A 20,962-nucleotide genomic window follows, 5' to 3' on the forward strand; every position below is an offset into this window, starting at 1 on the left:
AGTGTTACTTGTTCACTTTTGGAATACTGTAATTAATTTTCACTGTAAATTAGTCTGTCCACTGTTTTCAGTCATACTGGTGCTACATGTGCTGTAAATTCAGTCATTCTGTTTAAACTGCACTGTTCACTGTTCAAAGTTAACAAGTCCTTGCTTATTGTGTTCAAATACAATAGTCCTCACCCAAAATGGCACCATATGTGACATTTGCCTACTTTATTTCCTTGTTGATAGTCCTTGGTGTTGAATTACTGCATTGTTATACTGGCTGCAAAATGGGTAGTGGACGTTCAGCACAAAATATTGTAAGTGATGTAGCCAACAGTTGCACAATTGTGTTTCACAGTTCTTTACTTTCACTGTTCACAACTGCCCAATATTACACAGTTATATGGCCAGTTCACTATTGTTACATGTTGATAAGCCTCATTAATATGTTTCAAGCAACATCAGCATACTGCTGCATAAGTTTACTGTGGAACACCTATGAGCAGTAAAAACGTAATCACACGGTTCACAGTTCTTGCAGAATAATGCGCTATGTATAACACCATTTTTCAAATAAATTAAACATACATTGTCATTAGATGTCCTAATACATGGCCTATTTGTGTTACACTTATTCCACTGTTAAGCTGATGCATTGTTGTTACTCTAAAAAACACATAGTTCTTATTCTACTATCAAGGTGATGCATTGTTGTTACTCTAAACAATACATATTTCCCATCTGAAAATTGGCTGTGGACTGACTGTCTTGGGACCAAACCTCAGTGCTTTATATACCCTCTCCAGTATTCACGCTGCTTTATGTTTAAGTTACAGAAGTTACAATTAAAACATAACTCATTCAATTAACTGAATACATAAAAAAATTTTCCTTTTTAACAGTTCCTTCTACCACAAAGGTTAGGCTGAATTATTTGTTTAAATAATGAAATTATCAGATATAGTTATACAAACAATACTTTTGACAAACCTGGTAATTATTTTGGAATTAATTAAGAGCTGGCTTTGCTAATATGTTTCCAAATAGAGCTAAATAAATACTTTAAGAATCCTAGTAGGTCTTCTTCCAAATGTTTATAATTAGTACAGAATTTATATTTGTTTATAGGTCAATAATAGAATCTAAGTCATGAAACACATTGATTTCACCCTAAAACAAAAGATATTAACTATGAATGGTCAAAATAAATTAGGAAATTAATCACATACACAAAACTAAGCACAAAGTAGACCTAGTGCTATATTCCTTAAGACTGAGGGCCGACCCTTATCTTTTATGGAAATGTAGATTATACTCATGCATGTTAATGGTAACTAGGCAAAAATAAAAATAAAATGAATTTGAGGAGGCAGATGGCACAATAGGAAAGAGATCACAGCTTGCTTCGTCACAGAGTCACCTTCAAAGGCCAAAATGAAAGCTCCAGTATTCACACTCTTTTCTTTAGGCCCTGATGGGTATGATGGATTGTTGATCCAAATTAGCACACAACTTGTCATCAGTCTGTAAACAAAATCTCAGTGGAAAATGATAACCAGTACTATACATAATCATATGGCTGCTATAGAGACAAGAATATCATTCAGCTTGTCACAGGCAACAGCACCAATGACTGTTTGGGGGAGGTCATTTTAAGCACAACAGAGCCACTTTTCATCTTTTAAATCATTGTCACATCCCCAAACCTGTCCTCAAGATGATCAATGAGGAACAAAGGCTTTGTAGTCAAAAATAAATCCCTGTCTGTTCTAGAAAAAACAAAATAGTTGCAGGAGTATTTCTTGTCTTCTCTCTAAGCCCTATGTGAAACAATTACTAACAATGAGATAGAGGGGCTGGCCAGTACTTACCTCAGCTCAGTACAGCCGATAGAAACACAAAAAACAACCAAAAATTTAAGTTCCTAGCTTTCGGAATAAATGTTCCTTCATCAGGGAGGAGAGAGGGGAAAGAAAGGGAAGAAGGGAAAGTGGATTTAGTTACTCACAATCCAGGTTATGAAGCAACAGGGAAAGGAAAACAGGGAAGGTAGCAAGGATGGAACCATGCCTTAGCTTCAGAGTTGGGGCCTTGCACCTACCAGCAGAAGAAGGTATAATCCACATCATGTGCAAATCTTCTGCCATGATATCAACCACTCTACAAGGGGGCTTCCTTATAGGTGCCATCCAGCTACAGCTACCTGGCCAGTAAGTCATAGCCTGGAGTCCCTTTGCCCCGGCCATTATGGGGATGAACTCCTTGGCTTGCATGGGGTGTTTCCAGCTCAGGCACCAAAAGTGCAATACCTGCATGATCATGGGGCAACCACCATTCAGGTACTCGATGACTTTGCCTGCAATAGAATGGCTGTTGAGCTGGATTTTATGTGTAGTACAACTTCAAGAACGAAGGGTGCAAAGAGAGAAAGGCACAAAGGCAGATTATACACTGCACTGGGTGTGCTTCCCAGTATGATCTACATTTCTGTGAAATTAAGAAGAGAAGTAGCAAATCTAATTCAACAAGGGAATCATATGATTAATAATGAGAAGATGTAGAAGATGGGAAGGTAAGTAAATAAGTGTCCAAAACAAAAACCATATCCAAGCAAAATCAAAACCAAGAAGACCTTCCACTGGAAAGGTAGACATGAAGAAAGAATAGTAAAAAGACAGACAAGCAGCATGGAAAGAGAAATATCAGTGCAAAGGCTGTATAGCCTCATGGTGGCCATCCATATACTCACAAAACAGATGTGAACCCCCTGGGGGTAATCTGTCAGATTTGCTTATGTCAGTAGATTTACCCATTTGCAGCTCTCATTTTCCCTAGAATGATTACCCATTCATCTGTACTTCACTTACATACTTTCCTTACAATGTTACTTGTCTGCAGTGGTAACAGGTGACATGAGTAATGAACTATTATTCATTACAAAATACTCTGCTAAATTTCCATTCACAGTATTCTTTCATTATCTGCATACTATCTTTATTTCCTTGCCTATAAAATTTCATCCAATAACTTGTCATTTCTGAATGAATTCTGAGATTTTTTTGCAGTCTGAAGATATCTGGTTTCCATTTACGTTTTAATATAATTACCATCTAACTAGTCTTCTGCTACTAGTCTTCTGCTAATTTCACAGAAATGTAGATCATACTGGGAAGCACACCCAGTGCAGTGTATAATCACTGGCCTTTAGAAAACATAACTATCATGTACAGCACCCATATGGCAGTATTCAACTGTTCTGTGGACTAATGAATGTGGTGCATTATTGATCTCATGAAATCAACAGTGCCTTTAATGGCATTCTGTCAAAATTTACATTTGGTTACCTTGCAAAAATCTCATAATGAAGTTTAATTGCATATTTATGATTATGCTGCAGCTGTTTGTACGTCTTAAAATTATTAAGTTGTTGTTATATGTAAAATAAGGAAATGGTATACTGAAGAAGATGAAGTTCACTATCTGACAGACTTTGAGATAGATTTATTATTCCCTTCATACATACAAAGAAAAAACATATTAAGTCAATAAATTTCTATAGTTTCACAAACTTAAACAGTACATTAAACAACAAAATATGGTTATACAAAAGAATAGTTATTTTCGCAGTGTCTGCGCAATGATATATCTGCATACACAAGATTCTCCTACAAATCAAACTGTTTGTAATCCGTCATAGCAGCAAGTAATATCTTCTCTGGTGTTGCAGGAGGTGCTGAAAAAAATGGATATAATTATAGAACTGTAGTTGGACAATACTGTATCTTTTAAATTTTCCACTTTATTTATGCTGCAAATGTCACTCATTTGTTTTGGTATATAAGCTTACATTATTTCCACAACACAGTCTCAGTTCTGTCTTTAATTCCATGTAGGATAGGACTTTCACATCTGAGGTAAATTTGAAGAACACAACATGGTGATTAGAGCTCTGCATCTATGTTAACACTGACTCAAACAGCTTGGTGCAAGTAGCTCCATTTAACTCTGTCAGATATCAATACAGGCAGTCTGGACTGAGGGGGCAGCCACACTTTATTCCCATGATGCTCATTTGAGCAGCATACACTCAAGTTTCTTGACCATCTGCTATAGTTATCCAAGCACTGCTGAGTTACCTGCTGTAAGATGATGGTGAATGAACATGAGATGTGAAAGTGAAACTTGATTTGAAATAATATATCCTGAGTGTGAAAGATTCTGATTGTAAGAATTTTTGAGAGAGATTTTCATCAATGACTGATAAAGGTTGAGTACATGCACTGTGGTGAGTGCTCTATTCTCCTGTCTTACAAATCTGCCTCCACATGTCTGAAGGCATGTCTGTAGATTATGACTAAGTGTAATTCCCAAAGCATTAGTAGTTTCAGTGAAAGCTACAAAAATTAAAAAGGTGCCAGACACACAACATTAGGTGTATGGTTTTGCATTTTATATCAGGAACTTGTAAATGCTGGCTCAGAATTGAGAAATGTAAAAGTTTCCAACATTTCGCTGATCCTGTTATAGTAATATGAAACATTGAAGGAGAATTCAATGAAACATGAGTGAGTATGATGCCCAGCATTATCCAGCCTCTAGGCATGAATGCGTATGGATGTACAGCAGATACATGAATCGGCAGATATCAGAAATTGTATTGCCTGTCTAGTAATGTGCACTTTGATGATCAACATTAGGCACTGTGAAATATGGCACTGATGACAAATCATTTTTCTGAGAGGACAAAAAAAGTATGGTGTTGTAACCTTTAGTCACCAATAATTGCGTGGATATTCAAACACACACACTTAGAAACAATAGCTGGTTACATGAAAACAACTCAGTATCTCTTATTCGACTGCCATGCCGTGACATGCGGCCGGCGCTAGCTAGATGGCACTCCTGCGCTCAGCCGAGTTGCGGAGCGCCTCTATCGCCATTTGCACGTACTGTCGTGGCGGCACTGTTAAATGTCGTGGCACTGTCACAGCATATGGGAATTTGTTAACAGCTACATGAAGGGAACATTATTCAAATTGTTGGGAATAAATCCCCAGCATTTTAATAAGGTTTCATTTGCAACTGATGAAGGCACTAACGCAAAGCACTGCAAACCTTTCTGCATTATGCATGCATTACACATGTTTTGAACAAAGTCCAGAAAAACATGTTAGATGATATTTCTTTGATAGATGGACTTGTTGTGGTTATTCCATGACTTAATGCTGTTAAAGATACTGACCGTGTCTTGAAGAAAACTGGTGATGTGAATTTGATACAGAAAAGATTGAAGCAAGATAGTGGAGTAAGTGTAACAGCTTATTTACAATGTTACATTATATACTAAGGCAGTATGACAAAATCATGAAACTGCTTCTGGGGAGAGGTGTGTCTGAAAAACTTACTGGTTACGACAACATTGCAAAAGACCTCATGCAACAGGAATGCCAGAAGGCAAGAAGTTACCAACAGTTCAGTTTGTTTTGTTAGAGGTACACCAACAGAAAAATCATTGTAGTATGGAACTCAAAGATTCAAAGGTGCCTATGTTTAAATTACTGTAGATATGCTGTGTGTCCAGCAAATGAAAATTGCACTTAATTCCAACATGCCACTTCTAGTGTCACCGTTATTTTGCCAGTACACAACAATGGTCATATTATCATCTATTAACTGTAAGTACTATGAGTGCTGAATTACCACAGTCTCTGTCTTGCAGATCAGAAAGTCAAAATTCCAGTGTTGCACAGAATAGTAACAATGCTGTGGTCATCCTTCAGTCATTGGAAATGATATATGTTTGAGATAGAGATGAGATGTTAAATACTATAATGAAAAGAATAGTCAGTACTTACTATATAGAGGAGATGCTGAGTCACAGGATGGCCTTTCTGCCACTTAGCACCTCTGCTATACGATGAGTAACAACTATCCTTATAAATATTGTTATGTTCCATCCTGGATTTTCCACTGTTTCATTTTGCTAGATATTAAATACTGAAAGTCAGATGTGTGGTGGAGTATCAGGTTCTGATAGGCTACAACAAGAAAGATTTCAGTGTGGATTGGAACATTATCTCTGACTGACGAAGTAAACTTGGTCCTAAATGAGTCAGTTTATTGGAATTATGCTGACAGAGAATAATCTGGAGACAATTTTGTTCTTGTTAGAATTCTAATTTTTTTGGTTGCCAAATTACATTTGAATCAGTAAAACAGATGGTGCTATAAAAAGCAGAAATGTGATTTTTAATTATGAGACCCATAAAAGTTGCTAGTTACATAATTTTCCTGTGAAATTCCAAACTGTTCCAAAAATTTTGTAACTGCATAAAGCAAGCTATTTTCTCTTATGAGCCCCTATTATGTCATGGTTAGAAACTGCCACCCAGGAGCATACATCTACAGTGTGAACAAACTGATCTGAATGTAGCTCCAATGCCGGTTGGACAGTATCAGGAATGACACCCGTCTGCAGACACATACGGCTGCAATGTAAATTGCCACAATAACAGTGCAGTGAGCATAACATACTGGCTTGCCTCTGCTTTCCCTGAAGCACCTTGTTTGACCACAGCCTGCTTCAAGTGTTTGTACTTGGGGAAACAATGCCTAAGCACAGTATGCTCAAGTAAGTGTGAGAGAGCAAAATGACCTATTTGCAGACCTCTAATGGTGATACACATGGGACATCTGCAGCTAATTTCACAGACATTCCTTTGATGTGACTGCAGGCAAACAACCTATATTACTAATTATGTCACATTGATCTTAAACCCCTTGTTACACACACACATACACACACACACACACACACACATACACACACACACACACACACAAAGATACAGGCACTTTCCTCTACTTCCCCAGTGTACATTAATCTAAGACCCCTAAGACCCCCAGTACAGATACTCACTGTTCATATTCTTTTGCATCTTAAGGACCTGCCTGAATTTACCACTAACTTGTACATCCACAATGGACTGTGCGTCAGTGGCTCAGAAAGTTTAGATATTATGCCAAAAAAATCGCTGATTTACTGGTACCGTCATTATTACCTTTTGGTGTATAGCTTATGAAATACATAGTCTGAGAAGAACCACCAACAATATGAAAGAAACGTTTATTTTAGATGAAAGAGCACTAGGAGAGAGACATGTTCACACAAACCAGAAGCAGGAACATCACTGAAGTTTTTGGAACAATGACAGGGGGTCTACAAAAATGGAATATGAAATGAACTACTGTAGATCTGTGTCTTAATGTACAGGAGACTAGTAAAGAATAATAATTTAGAGATATATCAGGATGGTTGATGCTAAAATGTTGAGAGCTGATTAATTTATATGGAAGAGGTTCTTGGAGTTTGTAGAGAAATGTAGGTCATAAATTGCACATGATTTGTAGATCATGCAAAAAGAGAAAATGCATCAAAGGGCATGTAAGTGCAGCTACAGCCAACTGATATCAAAGACTTGTTAGCTGGTTAAATGAAAAATCAAAGAACTGGAATAAAGAAAGATAACTACAAGGGCCCACAAATTGTGGTACTCCGTATGTCAAATTATAAAGAAATTGTAAGTGATAAGGTCAACCATAAGCAATATTGCAATATTATGTTCTGAAGAAGAATGTCAGGAAAGCACGAAGTCCAATCTTTGCTCCAGTATGCCAAAACTCTAAATAATTCTGTATGAACCAAATGCTAAAGCATCTAGTCAATTTTAACAAGAAATATGCAGCCAGGCAGAGAGGTCACAGATGGAATCATTAACAGGATTTGGTTTTCATGATATTGTTACTCACCAGAAATTATTTACCTCAAAGTTAGGTAATGTAGTATCTTGGAGTGGCGCAAAAAATGCTGCACGTTGTGTAGTAATAGACAAAGGTTTTATAGATTATAATTCATGGTGCATGACATGACTTGCAGATGGACATTTGTTAACCTGTCATATGTTTGGCAGACACAGCTGTATGGTGGCATCAATGCATTACTGTACAGCTGGTGTGTAGTACAACCAATATTTGCTCATGGGTTGAAGGGAGACAACCAATTTCTAAACATGATATTAAGTGAGGTTTAAGAGATTTAGTCATAATAAATTTCAGCTGCACAAGTTCATCACATTTTCTTGGAATAGTGGACAATGGAGTTATAAATACAAAAAACACGGGGCAAGTGCAACTATGACTTGTGCTCTGAGGGTTCCATACAAACTTAATTACATAACTAGATAGTTGATCTACAGGTTTTAATGTATGAGTTTGCAAGTAGTAAAATATATGACATAAATGGCATTTTCTTTTTATTGCATTGACTTAGAAGCCTAATTTTTTTTACACTGCCAACATACTGTACACCTTAGTATTTGGCATAAATTTCAACTTGATACCTCTAATCATTCCAGGAAAAAAGGAGTCTTAATAGATGGACAGACAGAGCGCTCATATAATTGCTTCATTTTCACTGAGTGGGATATGAAAGCCCAACAACTTGCATATTTTGCTTACTTTCACTCTTTTATGTCATATTGTACTGAGGCTGTGGGTTTTAACCAAGAATGCTGTTCCTTCCATTTCTTCAAATAAATATATCAGTATTTAATTATCTTGCTTCATGAAGTAGTTACATCTTCACTTTCACTGTGAAAGAACATGATGACAACTGATTCCCTTTAGAAGCAAATCATTTCTATAATCCACTTTCATGAGCCCTTGTTGCTTCTGTGTGTTGTTTATACCATAGTAGCTGACAACACAACAGTATCAATTAAGTTTTTACAACCTGTTTGTGAACTTTCAGTCATGTTATTTGAGCTATTGATTGTACTTCCTGGATTAATATCTATAACAGCGATCACTGGCAAATCTATAACAGCGATCACTGGCAAAACACAAGAGGAAAAAGTTGTCAATAAGAGCACTGGAAGGATTTTAAAAAGTATTATAATACAGTGGATCCCAGGAGATACAGGGCAGTTGATCACCATACTGATATGTGAGGCAAAGTGTTCTTTTCATGCTTTGAGCTCTGAACATTATGTTACATTTTGCTTTAAATGAAATGTCAAAAATTGTTTGAAATATCCTATAGATCTAAAAGGACTCAACCCAATGTAAGTCTGTTGTCTATTCTGGGAATTATTATTTACAAGATGTGATTGATGGATATTCCTTCATCATTTGAACATAGGTGCAAGTTTTTTTCAATCCATCTCAATTATAATCCTTCTCTATACTGCTGACACTTCCCACTTCCTGTGGTTAACATCAGTTTGTACTATTAACTAGGGTATGTTATGGATATCATTCTAGATCTTCTGTTAGTCAAGGCACCAGGGCTTTGCTCCTTGACTGCTCATTATAGGCATTTGCTAGTTTTGTTTGGGTTTAGTGGTACAACAGCATTGTTACATACTTAACATGAGCTTCATCACTCATGAGAACTGTGTTACAGTCAGTTTCTGAAGAAAAGTTTCACAAAATGCAGTGCACTTGCTTTTGTTGTAATCAGCAATATCATGTATCATAACAGTTTTGTACAGGTACTTTGTGTAAAATTCTTTAAACACTTGTGCAAATTAACTGAATGATAGACACATTTCTAATCTTATCTGTGTTTGTCATATTGACTTGATGTTGTCTGATCTTCTTACACTTTTCACAGAACCAAGTGGTTTCTCCAAAAGCCAGTCAAGTCAAGAGAATGACAAATGCATTTTGATCAAAAGAAAAAAATACAATAAAAATAAATAAATATATTTCAGGATACCAGCCACCCAATCTTTGTTTCAAGAAACCGGATGGTTCACTAGAAACTAACACGAAGAATAACTGCCAAATCCTCACAGACTATTTCAACAAACTCCTCAACTGTGAAAGACCTACAGAGGATATTCACTATGAGACATCTACACCAAATCCTTACGCAAAACCGCCAACCATCAATGAAATAATAGAAATTATCAAGGCCCTCAAAAACAATAGAGCCCCAGGAGAAGACGGAATTATTGCAGAACTATGGAAACTAAATGATGAAAGATTAACGGGAAAAATTCACAAAATTATATTAAACATTTGGGAAACAGAACAGATCGGTTCTGAATGGAAATGCGCTCTCATCCATCCACTCCACAAAAAAGGCGACAAAACTGAACCAAATAATTACAGGGGTATCTCACTCATACAGATCACATATAAAATCCTATCACAAGTTCTCATGAATAGATTAGAAGAAGAAGCTGACCAACAAATAGGAGAATACCAGGCTGGTTTTCGCAAGGGACGATCATGCATAGAGCACATCTGGAATCTGAAAATGATTCTCCAGATGAGAAACACCTGAAACACAGTGGTTACTTTTGTAGATTTTAAAAAGGCCTACGACTCAGCAGACAGATTAGCACTCTGCAAGACGCTGGAAGAGTTCAGCATTGACAGAAAGACAAGAGCAATCATTCGGGAAACATTAACTGACACAGTGTCCAAGGTTAAATTTATGGGGGATATCTCGGAACCATTTGAAATCCAAACTAGAGTGCAACAGGGTGACGGACTTTCACCATTACTCTTTAATATCATCCTTGAAAAAATTATCAGGACATGGGAAAAAGAAGCCAAAGGAAACCAAATTGGCCTTAGAAAAGACAATAGATTCAATGTGAAGTGTTTAACTTTTGCGGATGACCTTGCAATCCTCACAAATAATAGAAAAGAAGCCACTAATGCCATAGGGAAGTTACACGAAATTGCACAAAGAACTGGCCTGCAAATCTCATATGAGAAAACCCAGTACAACGAAAGAGTGCCACAAGACAAATTGCCTATTGGGACAACCCATGGGAAAATCGTACAAGTACCACATTTTAAGTACCTGGGAGAAATCATCCAGCCATCAGGGATCAATCTAAAGGCCAATGAGAAAAGAATAAAAAAACTACACAAAGAATATAAACTCACATGGAACTATTATAACAAAAAGTCCATATCCATTAACGCAAAATTGAGGCACTACAACACTGTTGTACTTCCGGAGGCACTGTATGCATCTGAAACAACACAAATAGGTGGGCAAACTAAAATCAAAGAAATAGAGAAACAAGACAGGAAAATTCTCAGGAAAATTTTTGGCCCGATACAAGAGCAAGGAATCCGGAAGAAGAGACCAACATCAGAATTATATAAATACACAGACAAGATTGCTCTCAAAAATTTCAATAATAGGCCCTTGCACCACACTGTGTCATAAGCTGCTGACAGGTCAATGAGGACTACTCCAGTTTTAAGTTTCTATTGGTATCCAGATTCTATGTGAGTAGTCAAGGAGAGCACTTGTTCACAGCAGCTTCTATAAGGTCTGAATCCAGCTTGTTCAGGTGGTATCATAACAGTAATTTGATCTTGGATTCAGTTTAGAATCATTCTTTCCAATAGTTTATAAGCACAGCTAAGTAGAGATATTGGGCGGAAGTGTTCTACAGCTGTTCCCTCTTTCCCTGGCTTTTTGATAGGGATAATTTTTGCTCTTTGAAATTTTTAGGTAATCTTGCTGTACGAAGAATTTCGTTGAAAAGGCAAACTAGTCAATTTCGCATTACCGGCCCAATGAGCACCAAAAATTCAGGGTAAAGCCCATCTGCACATGCAACTTTTCTACATTCCGTATGCTTAAGGGCTTTCTCCAGTTCAGTAATTGAAAATGGTGTTATTTCTGTTGGAAAAGTCATGTAATCTTTCTTTTGGTAAACCAGAGGCCAGGATCACATCCATTTGAAGAATTCTAAGAAAATGCCAGAACAAAATAATTTCAGATATCCTCAATGATCTCCAGTGTGAGATGTTGCCAGAAAAAAGTTTATTCAAAAAACTATGAGTGTACAGTCAAATTCAAACCAAACAAGAAAGCTGATTTAGCAACCTTTTGATGAGATCAAGGGAAATCGAAGATGAATCAAGAAGCATTTATTATTTCCTCCCTATACACACACATAATGGCTATGAACATAAAAGAAATTTGATCCTACATGGATGTGTACTGCCAGTTATTCTTCCACCTCATGATCCTCAATTAGAAATTTGGTTGGGGGAGAGGTACAATTGACAGGTACGCTATGTACCCTCTAAAATGTGCCATGTGGTGGCTTGCAGTATGTTGATAACTGTACCAGACAGCTGACATCCTTCACTTTCTTATCAAACTCTAGTTATAGCTTTTGTTGCAGCACTGAATTGACAGTAACTACAGCACAGTATCCTACAGAGTTATACTACAGTGTCAGACAAGAAATAAGAACCTAATGGTTTTATTTTTGTAATAAGAGAAGAAAAGTTGATTTTTTTCTGATGGCAGTAAACGGCATATATATAATTAGAAAAAATAAAGAGACAATGCTGTCTTGTAATAAGAATTTAATATGACTGGTTTTGATTATTCACCATCGTCCAGCTAAGAAAGAATACAATAACAACATCAAATATTGTACATATCTTCACATATGAGGAACAACGTGAATATAATGCGATTTTTTCTCTGCAGTGGAGTGTGTACTGATATGAAACTTCCTGGCAGATTAAAATTGTATGCCAGACCGAGACTCAAACTCGGGACCTTTGCCTTTAGTGGGCAAGTGCTCTACCATCTGAGCTACCCAAACACGATTCATGCCCCATCCTCACAGCTTTACTTCTGCCAGTACCTCATCTCCTACCTTCCAAACTTTTACTGAAGCTCTCCTGGGTAGCTCAGATGGCAGATCACTTGCATGCGAAAGAGAAAGGTCCGGAGTTCGAGTCTCAGTCCAGCACACAGTTTTAATCTGCCAGGAAGTTTCAACTTGAACATAATTAAAATGCATAAAAAAGTGAATCAACACAATCTGGAACCACAACACCCTAATTCAGTAGTTAACCTTTCCTCCAAACCTCTCTCCCAATCCAAAACCTCTGTCCTATCCTAAGGCCTCACCTTCAGCCCCACTCCCAGATTCAACCAAACAGCCCTTGTCAAAGATTTACTGTCCTACACTCTTACTCTCTGCTGGAAATATCACTTTACCATGAAGAAAAATGATCCTAATCCTACTCCTAATGTTCCAACTCCCCAAGACACTATCCAAATTGAACCCTGCCTGGAACAGTTCCGTCCTCCGTCACAGTGGAACACACCTCCTCTTCCTCAAAATCACCCGCTCCAAACCTTCCAGGAATTTCTGACTTCCAGCCTTGCCTCTCAATCCTTCTTAAAAAACCTTAATCCTACTCCCAACATCACCACTGCTGTAGCCCAGGCTATCCGTGATCTGAAGGCTGACCGATCCATCGTCATTCTTCCGGCGGAAAAGGGTTCCACGACAGTGGTACTTGATCGTCGGGAGTATGTGGCTGAGGGACTGCGTCAGCTTTCAGACAACACCACATACAAAGTTTGTCAAGGTAATCCCATTCCTGATGTCCAGGCAGAGTTCAAGGAATCCTCAGAACCTTAGGCCCCCTACAAAACCTTTCACCTGACTCCATCAACCTCCTGACCCCACCGACACCCCGCACCCCTACCTTCTACCTTCTTCCTAAAATTCACAAACCCAATCATCCCGGCCACCCCATTGTAGCTGGTTACCAAGCCCCCACAGAACATATCTCTGCCTACGTAGATCATCACCTTCAACCCATTACATGCAGTCTCCCATCCTTCATCAAAGACACCAACCACTTTCTCGAATGCCTGGAATCCTTACCCAATCTCTTACCCTGGAAACCATCCTTGTAACCACTGATGCCACTTCCTTATACACAAATATTCTGCATGTCCAGGCCTCACTGCGATGGAGCACTTCCTTTCATGCTGATCACCTGTCACCCTACCTAAAACCTTTTTCCTCATTACCTTAGCCAGCTTCATCCTGACCCACAACTTCTTCACTTTTGAAGGCCAGACATACAAACAATTAAAGGGAACAGCCATGGGTACCAGGATGGCCCCCTCTTATGCCAACCTATTTATGGGTTGCTTAGAGGAAGCCTTCTTGGTTACACAGACCTGCTAACCCAAAGTTTGGTACCGATTTACTGATGACATCTTCATGATTTGGACTCACAGTGAAGAAGAATCCAGAATTTCCTCTCCAACCTCAACTCCTTTGGTTCCATCAGATTCACCTGGTCCTACACCAAATCCCATGCCACTTTCCTTGATGTTGACCTCCATCTGTCCAATGGCCAGCTTTTCACATCCGTCCACATCAAACCCACCAACAAGCAACAGTACCTCCATTATGACAGCTGCCACCCATTCCATATCAAACGGTCCCTTCCCTACAGCCTAGGCCTTTGTGGCAAACGAATCTGCTCCAGTCCTGAATCTGTGAACCATTACACCAACAACCTGAAAACAGCTTTCACATCCCGTAACTACCCTCCCAACCTGGTACAGAAGCAAATAACCAGAGCCACTTCCTCATGCACTCAAACACAGAACCTCTCACAGAAGAACTCCAAAAGTGCCCCACTTGTGACAGGATACTTTCCAGGACTGGATCAGACTCTGAATGTGGCTCTCCAGCAGGGATACGACTTCCTCAAATCCTGCCCCGAAATGAGATCCATCCTTCATGAAATCCTCCCCACTCCACCAAGAGTGTCTTTCCAGTGTCCACCTAACCTTCGTAACGTCTTGGTTCATCCCTATGAAATCCCCAAACCACCTTTCCCACACTCTGGATCCTACCCTTGTAACCGCCCCTGGTGTAAAACCTGTCCCATGCACCCTCCCACCACGATCAAAGGCAGAGCCACATGTGAAAGCACCCACGTGATTTACCAACTGACCTGCCTACACTTTGACACGTTCTATGTGGGAATGACCAGCAACAAACTGTCCACCTGCATGAATGGACACAGGCAGACAGTGTTTGTTGGTAATGAGGATCACCCTGTGGCTAAACATGCCTTGGTGCATGGCCAGCACATCTTGGCACAGTGTTACACAGTGCGGGTTATCTGGATACTTCCCACTAACACCAACCTATCCGAACTCTGGAGATGGGAACTTGCCCTTCAATATATCCTCTCTTCCCATTATCCACCAGGCCTCAACCACCGCTAATTTCAAGTTGCCGCCGCTCATACTCACCTGTCATTCAACAACATCTTTGTCTCTGCACTTCCGCCTCGACTGACATCTCTGCCCAAACTCTTTGCCTTTAAATATGTCTGCTTGTGTCTGTATATGTGTGGATGGATATATGTGTGTGTGCAAGTGTATACCCATCCTTTTTTCCCCCTAAGGTAAGTCTTTCCGCTCCCCGGGATTGGAATGATTCCTTACCGACATCCTTTCATCTTTCCCTCTCCTTCTCTCTTTCCTGACGAAGCAACCGTTGGTTGCGAAAGCTTGAATTTTGTGTGTATGTTTGTGTGTCTATCGATCTGCCAGTGCTTTCGTTTGGTAAGTCACATCATCTTTATTTTTAGATGTATGATCATAAGTTTCCAGTGATAGGCAATGCAGCAAGTGATAAACTGGCTATCCAGTACATAGCTACCTGTGTACTCAACAGTCAGTTTATCCCTTGCAACACATTGATCCACATTGCCTTATTACTGGAAGCTTATGATAATTGTTTTACACATTTTGACTATGTTCAAGTTGTTCTTTGTGTGTGAAGACATGTACAACATGTGATGCTTTGATTGTATTCTTTGCTATCTGGGGGATGGAGAATAACAAAAACAGGTAATAATAAATATTACAAGACAGCATTGTGTTATACATTTTCCAAGAAAACTAAATTTCACACTGCCGCTAACATGATTTTAGGCAGTGTGGCCACAAGTACCTTGTGTACATAATCTTTTTTCTAGATAATTACCAGAGATTTTTTTAATGTACACTTGTGATTTCAGGTACTCTCAAAAGAAGTAATCACATACACTCACATTAGGTGTCTGTGTAACCTGTAAAATGTCATCCTTGTCTATCCTGGAAACAACTATAAAGTAACTCCATGAACGTCCCAGCAGAATTCTTGCTGAAACCATACCCCCAATGAAAGACTATATGATGAAATTTTGAGGTAAGGAGTCGGTTTCACCTCTGTGTACTGACAAGAATTAACTGTTAGAGTTCCCTGATCATTTTCAAATAAATATTTACCTTTAATCTCTGTCTGTTATATCACACAAAACAGTGAACTGAGACAGTAATAGGGCATGTATGCAACAGTTAGGATTTACAACCCAGTCAGTAACAAATAATTTCCTTTTTTTCCCTACTCAACATGAGCTTCATCACTCATGAGAACTGTGTTTTGGTCAGTTTCTTATGAAAAGCAAGGATACTTGCTTCTGTCATGATCAACAATATCTTGCATCACAAACAACTATTTTGTATTAGTCCTTTCTGCAAAATTCTATAAACAATGGTGCGAACTGACTGAGAGACAGCCACATATTTTTGAAAGGAGAACTGAAGGCTCCATATCTGTGTTGTCTGATCTTCTTGCACTTTCCACAGGATCAGTGGATTCTCCATTTCAACAGAAGCACTTCCTCAGAAGCTTTTAGTTCATAGGAGTATTGTATTTTGACTAGAGAATGACCATGCTGCAGAGTACTGAAGTGGAGATGGAACAACCACTGTGTATTCACAAGTGAGCTGTTATTAGAAGAATGTTTTATTGTGAACATAAGAGTTGCATTATTGAACAATTCATTTCCACTAAAGTGACATTCCTTCTGCAAGCACACAGTGTGTTCACTTAGTTCCATAATAGCAGAGCTGCCACTGTCCTGGTATTTACAATGAGCTAGGTTACTGAGCCCACTTAGTGTAATGACTGGAGGACTACAAAATGGTGCTGTAAATTATTACAGATGTGTTCAAATAATGGAAAGTCCCAAATGGAATAAGAGCAATACAGGAAGGATAGATTGCTACTCACTACACGGAGGTGGCGTTGAGTCACAGTCAAGCTTGATGAAAAGGAATGCTAGAAATATTTCAGCTTTCAGACAAAGTCCTCCTTCAGATGTAGCTCATCCATAGAGCCACCATCTTTTGGGCAGACAGAACTACTTCATATGAAGCAAAGAAAGTCATAGTAATCATGCACAGAGGAGGTTCACCAACCTCCGTTAAGTTAAAATCTCAAATTAGTATTTATGTGTTTTCTGATTCTAAAGGACTTCATCCAAAAGCTGAAATATTTCTCACTGTTTCCCATTATATTTGTCTGTAACTCAACAACTCCACTATGTGATGAGTACCCACCTATCCTTTCCATGTTATTACAGGATTTGTAAAAATTATAATTTTTTGATTCTTCCTTATTCTCAAGTGATTTGTTCATGCTTTCTTCAAAGATTAAAAGTTATTTTTTAATGAAGTAAACATTAAAATGTCATTTACACAAGTCTAAGTGAAGTAGCCAACCTTGATACTGGCAAACTATGTCAGTCCACTTGTTACTTTAGAACAGCTGAAATATCATAGTTAAGTGATACTTACCAATATCTACCCAGTTGTCTGTGGAACCAGCATCTTTCCTGGCAGAGAGAACAGCTTCACGCAAAGCAAAGAAGGTCACAATACTCATACACAGAGGAGGCTCACCAACCGCTGTGAAGTCAAAATGACAAAATTTATTTACCATCGTTTAGTGAAGAGTATGTAAATGTTTTCTAAAGACAATAGGTCGAGGTACTTGTAAAAGTTAAATTACCTTTTGACCGAAGAACACCAAGTGGATTGGGTGATTTTTTCTTCAGTTCTATGTTGAATTCAATTGGAATGTCTTTAGCTCCAGGTGGTTTGTAGTTCTGGAAGGAAAAATGAACTTATAATTTTGTTATGCTATGCTTTTCAGAAACAAATCATTTAAATTTCAAATGATGAACAAAATGAAGAGAAGGAAATCAGAAAAATAAATTAAAGACAAAATAAAACTGTTATTTTTTTCTGAGAAAATGTAGAAAGTAATGCAGACATGGAAACTGTTGAACAATGTAACTTGTAGCCATGGCTTGTGTGTGATGAGGATGTCTGTTGATCAATCATGTGTTGTCCAATGCCACAGGCAGTCAACTATTACAACTTTGCTACTCATAAACATTAAAAAAGAATAAATGATAAACTTAATTTAGCAGAAGCAAGTGGCACTGAAGTAAATTTTCAGCTCCAGGTGGCACTTCGTGGAACAGCCTATATGGATCAGCCTATATTGCCAATTATTGACATATGACACGAATTTTATAACTGAAAATTATTCATATGTGCAGTACAAATCATAATGAAGGTGATGTATAAAAAGAGAGTTAATTCAAGACAATCTGAAATATCTATTACTTATGTCTCACTTATATGTGTTACTAATACAAGGCATAACAGGTTACTGGGAGTTGTCTATAAATTTCTTTCTAAACAACATGATTCAGTATCATCTCATTAATTATTTGCTATATCCATCTAATCTTTAGCCTTCTTCTCTGGCACCACATTTTTTAAAGATTTTATTCTCTTCTCATCTGAACTGCCTATTATCCATGTTTCAATTCTGCACAATGTTACAATACAGACAAACAACTTTGGAAAGAAGTTCCTAACATTTAAATTTATATTCAGAGGTAGAGTAACAAATAATTCGTTTTCAGAAATATTTTTCTTGATATTGTCAGTCTGCATTTTCTATCCTTTCTACTTTTGTCATCAGTAAAATTCATCTGCTACTTTTTGTGTGCCTATTTATAATCTAAATCTTTCAGTGTTGCCTGATTCAGTTCAACTACATTCCATTAATCTTGTTGTACTATTGTTGTTGTTGTTGTTCAGCTTACAACACTCTTTCAAAACACCATCCATTTCATTCAAATGCTCTTCCAAATCGTTTGCTACCTCTGACACAAATTACAATATCATTGATAAACCTCAAAGTTACTATTTTTCTGCCTCAAATTAAATTTTGTTTCAGAAACTATGCTTTGTTTCCTGTTCTGCTTGCTCAGTGTACAAATTTAATAACATCAGGAACAGACTACAGCCATGTTCCTTCTCAGCCACTACTTGCTTTTCACGTCTTTCAACTTCTGTAACTAAAGTCTGATATCTGTACAAGTTTAAATGACTTTTACCTCCCTGTATTTCATATCTGCTATTTTCAAAATTTCAAAGAGAGTATTACATTCAACATTCTGGAAAGCTTCATCTAAATCTAGCAATTCTGTAAATGTAGGTTTCCCTTTCTTTAACTCACCTTCTAAGATGACTCATATTATCAGTATTGCCTCATATGTTCCTATATATATCTCTGGAACCCAAACTCATCTTCACTGATGTCCAGGTCAAATAGTTCTTCCATTCTTCTGTGAATAATTTGTGTCATTATTTTGCAACAATGACTTGTTAAATTAATAATCAATAATAATGACACTTGTCAGCATATATCTTACATATCACTTGGAATACTTCTGTCATGTCAGACTCTCACAAGGATATCAATAATTGTGAGTGGTGTTTGTCTACTCCAAGGGCTTGTTTCCACTTAGATCTTTCAGTGTTCTGTAAAAACTTTCTTGTATTTTCATAGCTCCCCTCTAATCATCATTAACTTCCTCTTTTTTTCCTAAAGTATTGCTTTGAGATTAGTATCTCTTTTATAGCCATTCTCCTTGTACTATGTCTATTGTTATAGTTCAGTGCTGCCAAAAGAATTTTTTAAAATGAAACTTAATTCTTGTTCATATGTGAAGTCTGACAGCACACCATGGGGAGGAAACACTATCAATGGCCCAAGAGTGGTGAAATGGTATAAACAGTTTGGTAAAGACCTGAAAATGGTAACAAGAGAAGTGCATGGAGGCATTTACTCACCTCTGTCAATGGGGAGTGTGATCAGTGATTAATTCTCAGTGACATGCTCAGTAGCAGTCTTAAATATTGAAACACAGATAAAAATTTGTTTTGTATACTGTTTCCACTGAATTCAGATTCACCCTATATCCTACTCTGAGGTAGTTGATGTCATAAAGTCCTTGAAGAATTTAAATTCTGTAAGCTGGGGTGAAATTCCTACAAAACTAATAAAGGCAGTCACCCACAGTATTGCATATCTTCTGCTTCTTATAATCAGTCAATCTTTTGGGGAAGGATGTTTTCCCTATAGACTGGAATATGCTGAAATACAACCCATTTATAAAAAAAGGCAAACATGATGAAGTGGGTAATTATTGACCAATCTCCTTGGAATCAATATTTTCCAAAATATTTGGAAGAGTAGCATGTAACCACATACTTAACTCTAATAATCTGTATAATATTATCCAGAACAATCAGCATTGTTTCCAAAGAGGATTCTGCACTATGCAAGCTATCAATGAACTTATTACAAAGTTAGTAGTAGTTTAGATAATAAAATGAAAGCATTGGGCCTATTTTGTGACCTAACTAAAGCTTTGACATATTGGCCCAAAACTACTACTTTGTAAGCAATAAAAAAATGGTTTTAGTAAATACTCACTGAGTTGGATGTCATATTACCTATTAAACAGGAAACATAAAGTAGTAATAGAAAAAAATGGTAAGATATTCTTCTCAAGTTGAAACAAAGTAGCACAAGGTGTGCCAAAAAGATCTATTCTTGGGCCAATACTATTCTTGTATTACATACATGAAATGCCAACAAACATAAATTCAGACAAAATTCTTTACACAGATGATTCAACAGTGATAGTCTGTTACATTAGAGCCATAGCAGGTGCAGCACTCAGGACAGTCATGCAGACCCCTGTTCAGTGACCTTGATCTTATGACTGTTCCTGGCCTCCATATCTATGAGATAATTAAGTTTTCTATACAAAACACTCAACTTTTTGAAAATAACCTGTTTAAGCATGACTATGAAACAAGAAACAAATCTCAGTATAAGTTACCAACTCATAGGCTAAAACTGCTGAAGAAGATAAATTAACATATTACGTA

The 20,962-nt window shown here is 37.6% G+C and overlaps 1 protein-coding gene across 3 annotated transcripts in view; it reads right to left on the reverse strand.

The window, feature by feature from the left end:
- Positions 1 to 3,469: 3,469 nt before the first annotated feature.
- The window catches only part of LOC126284055 (uncharacterized), a 319,115-nt gene continuing 301,622 nt past the window's right edge, over positions 3,470 to 20,962 (reverse strand). For all 3 annotated transcript variants that reach the window (XM_049982640.1, XM_049982642.1, XM_049982641.1), the window contains exons 26-28: positions 17,712 to 17,808; positions 17,498 to 17,608; positions 3,470 to 3,721 (exon numbers count right to left, since the gene is read on the reverse strand). In XM_049982640.1, the coding sequence (XP_049838597.1) occupies positions 3,654 to 3,721; positions 17,498 to 17,608; positions 17,712 to 17,808 (276 nt within the window). In that variant the 3' untranslated portion in view covers positions 3,470 to 3,653. The remainder of the gene's footprint in view (positions 3,722 to 17,497; positions 17,609 to 17,711; positions 17,809 to 20,962) is intronic.

This window comes from Schistocerca gregaria, chromosome 8 (assembly GCF_023897955.1).
Source record: "Schistocerca gregaria isolate iqSchGreg1 chromosome 8, iqSchGreg1.2, whole genome shotgun sequence".
Lineage (NCBI taxonomy): Eukaryota > Metazoa > Arthropoda > Insecta > Orthoptera > Acrididae > Schistocerca > Schistocerca gregaria.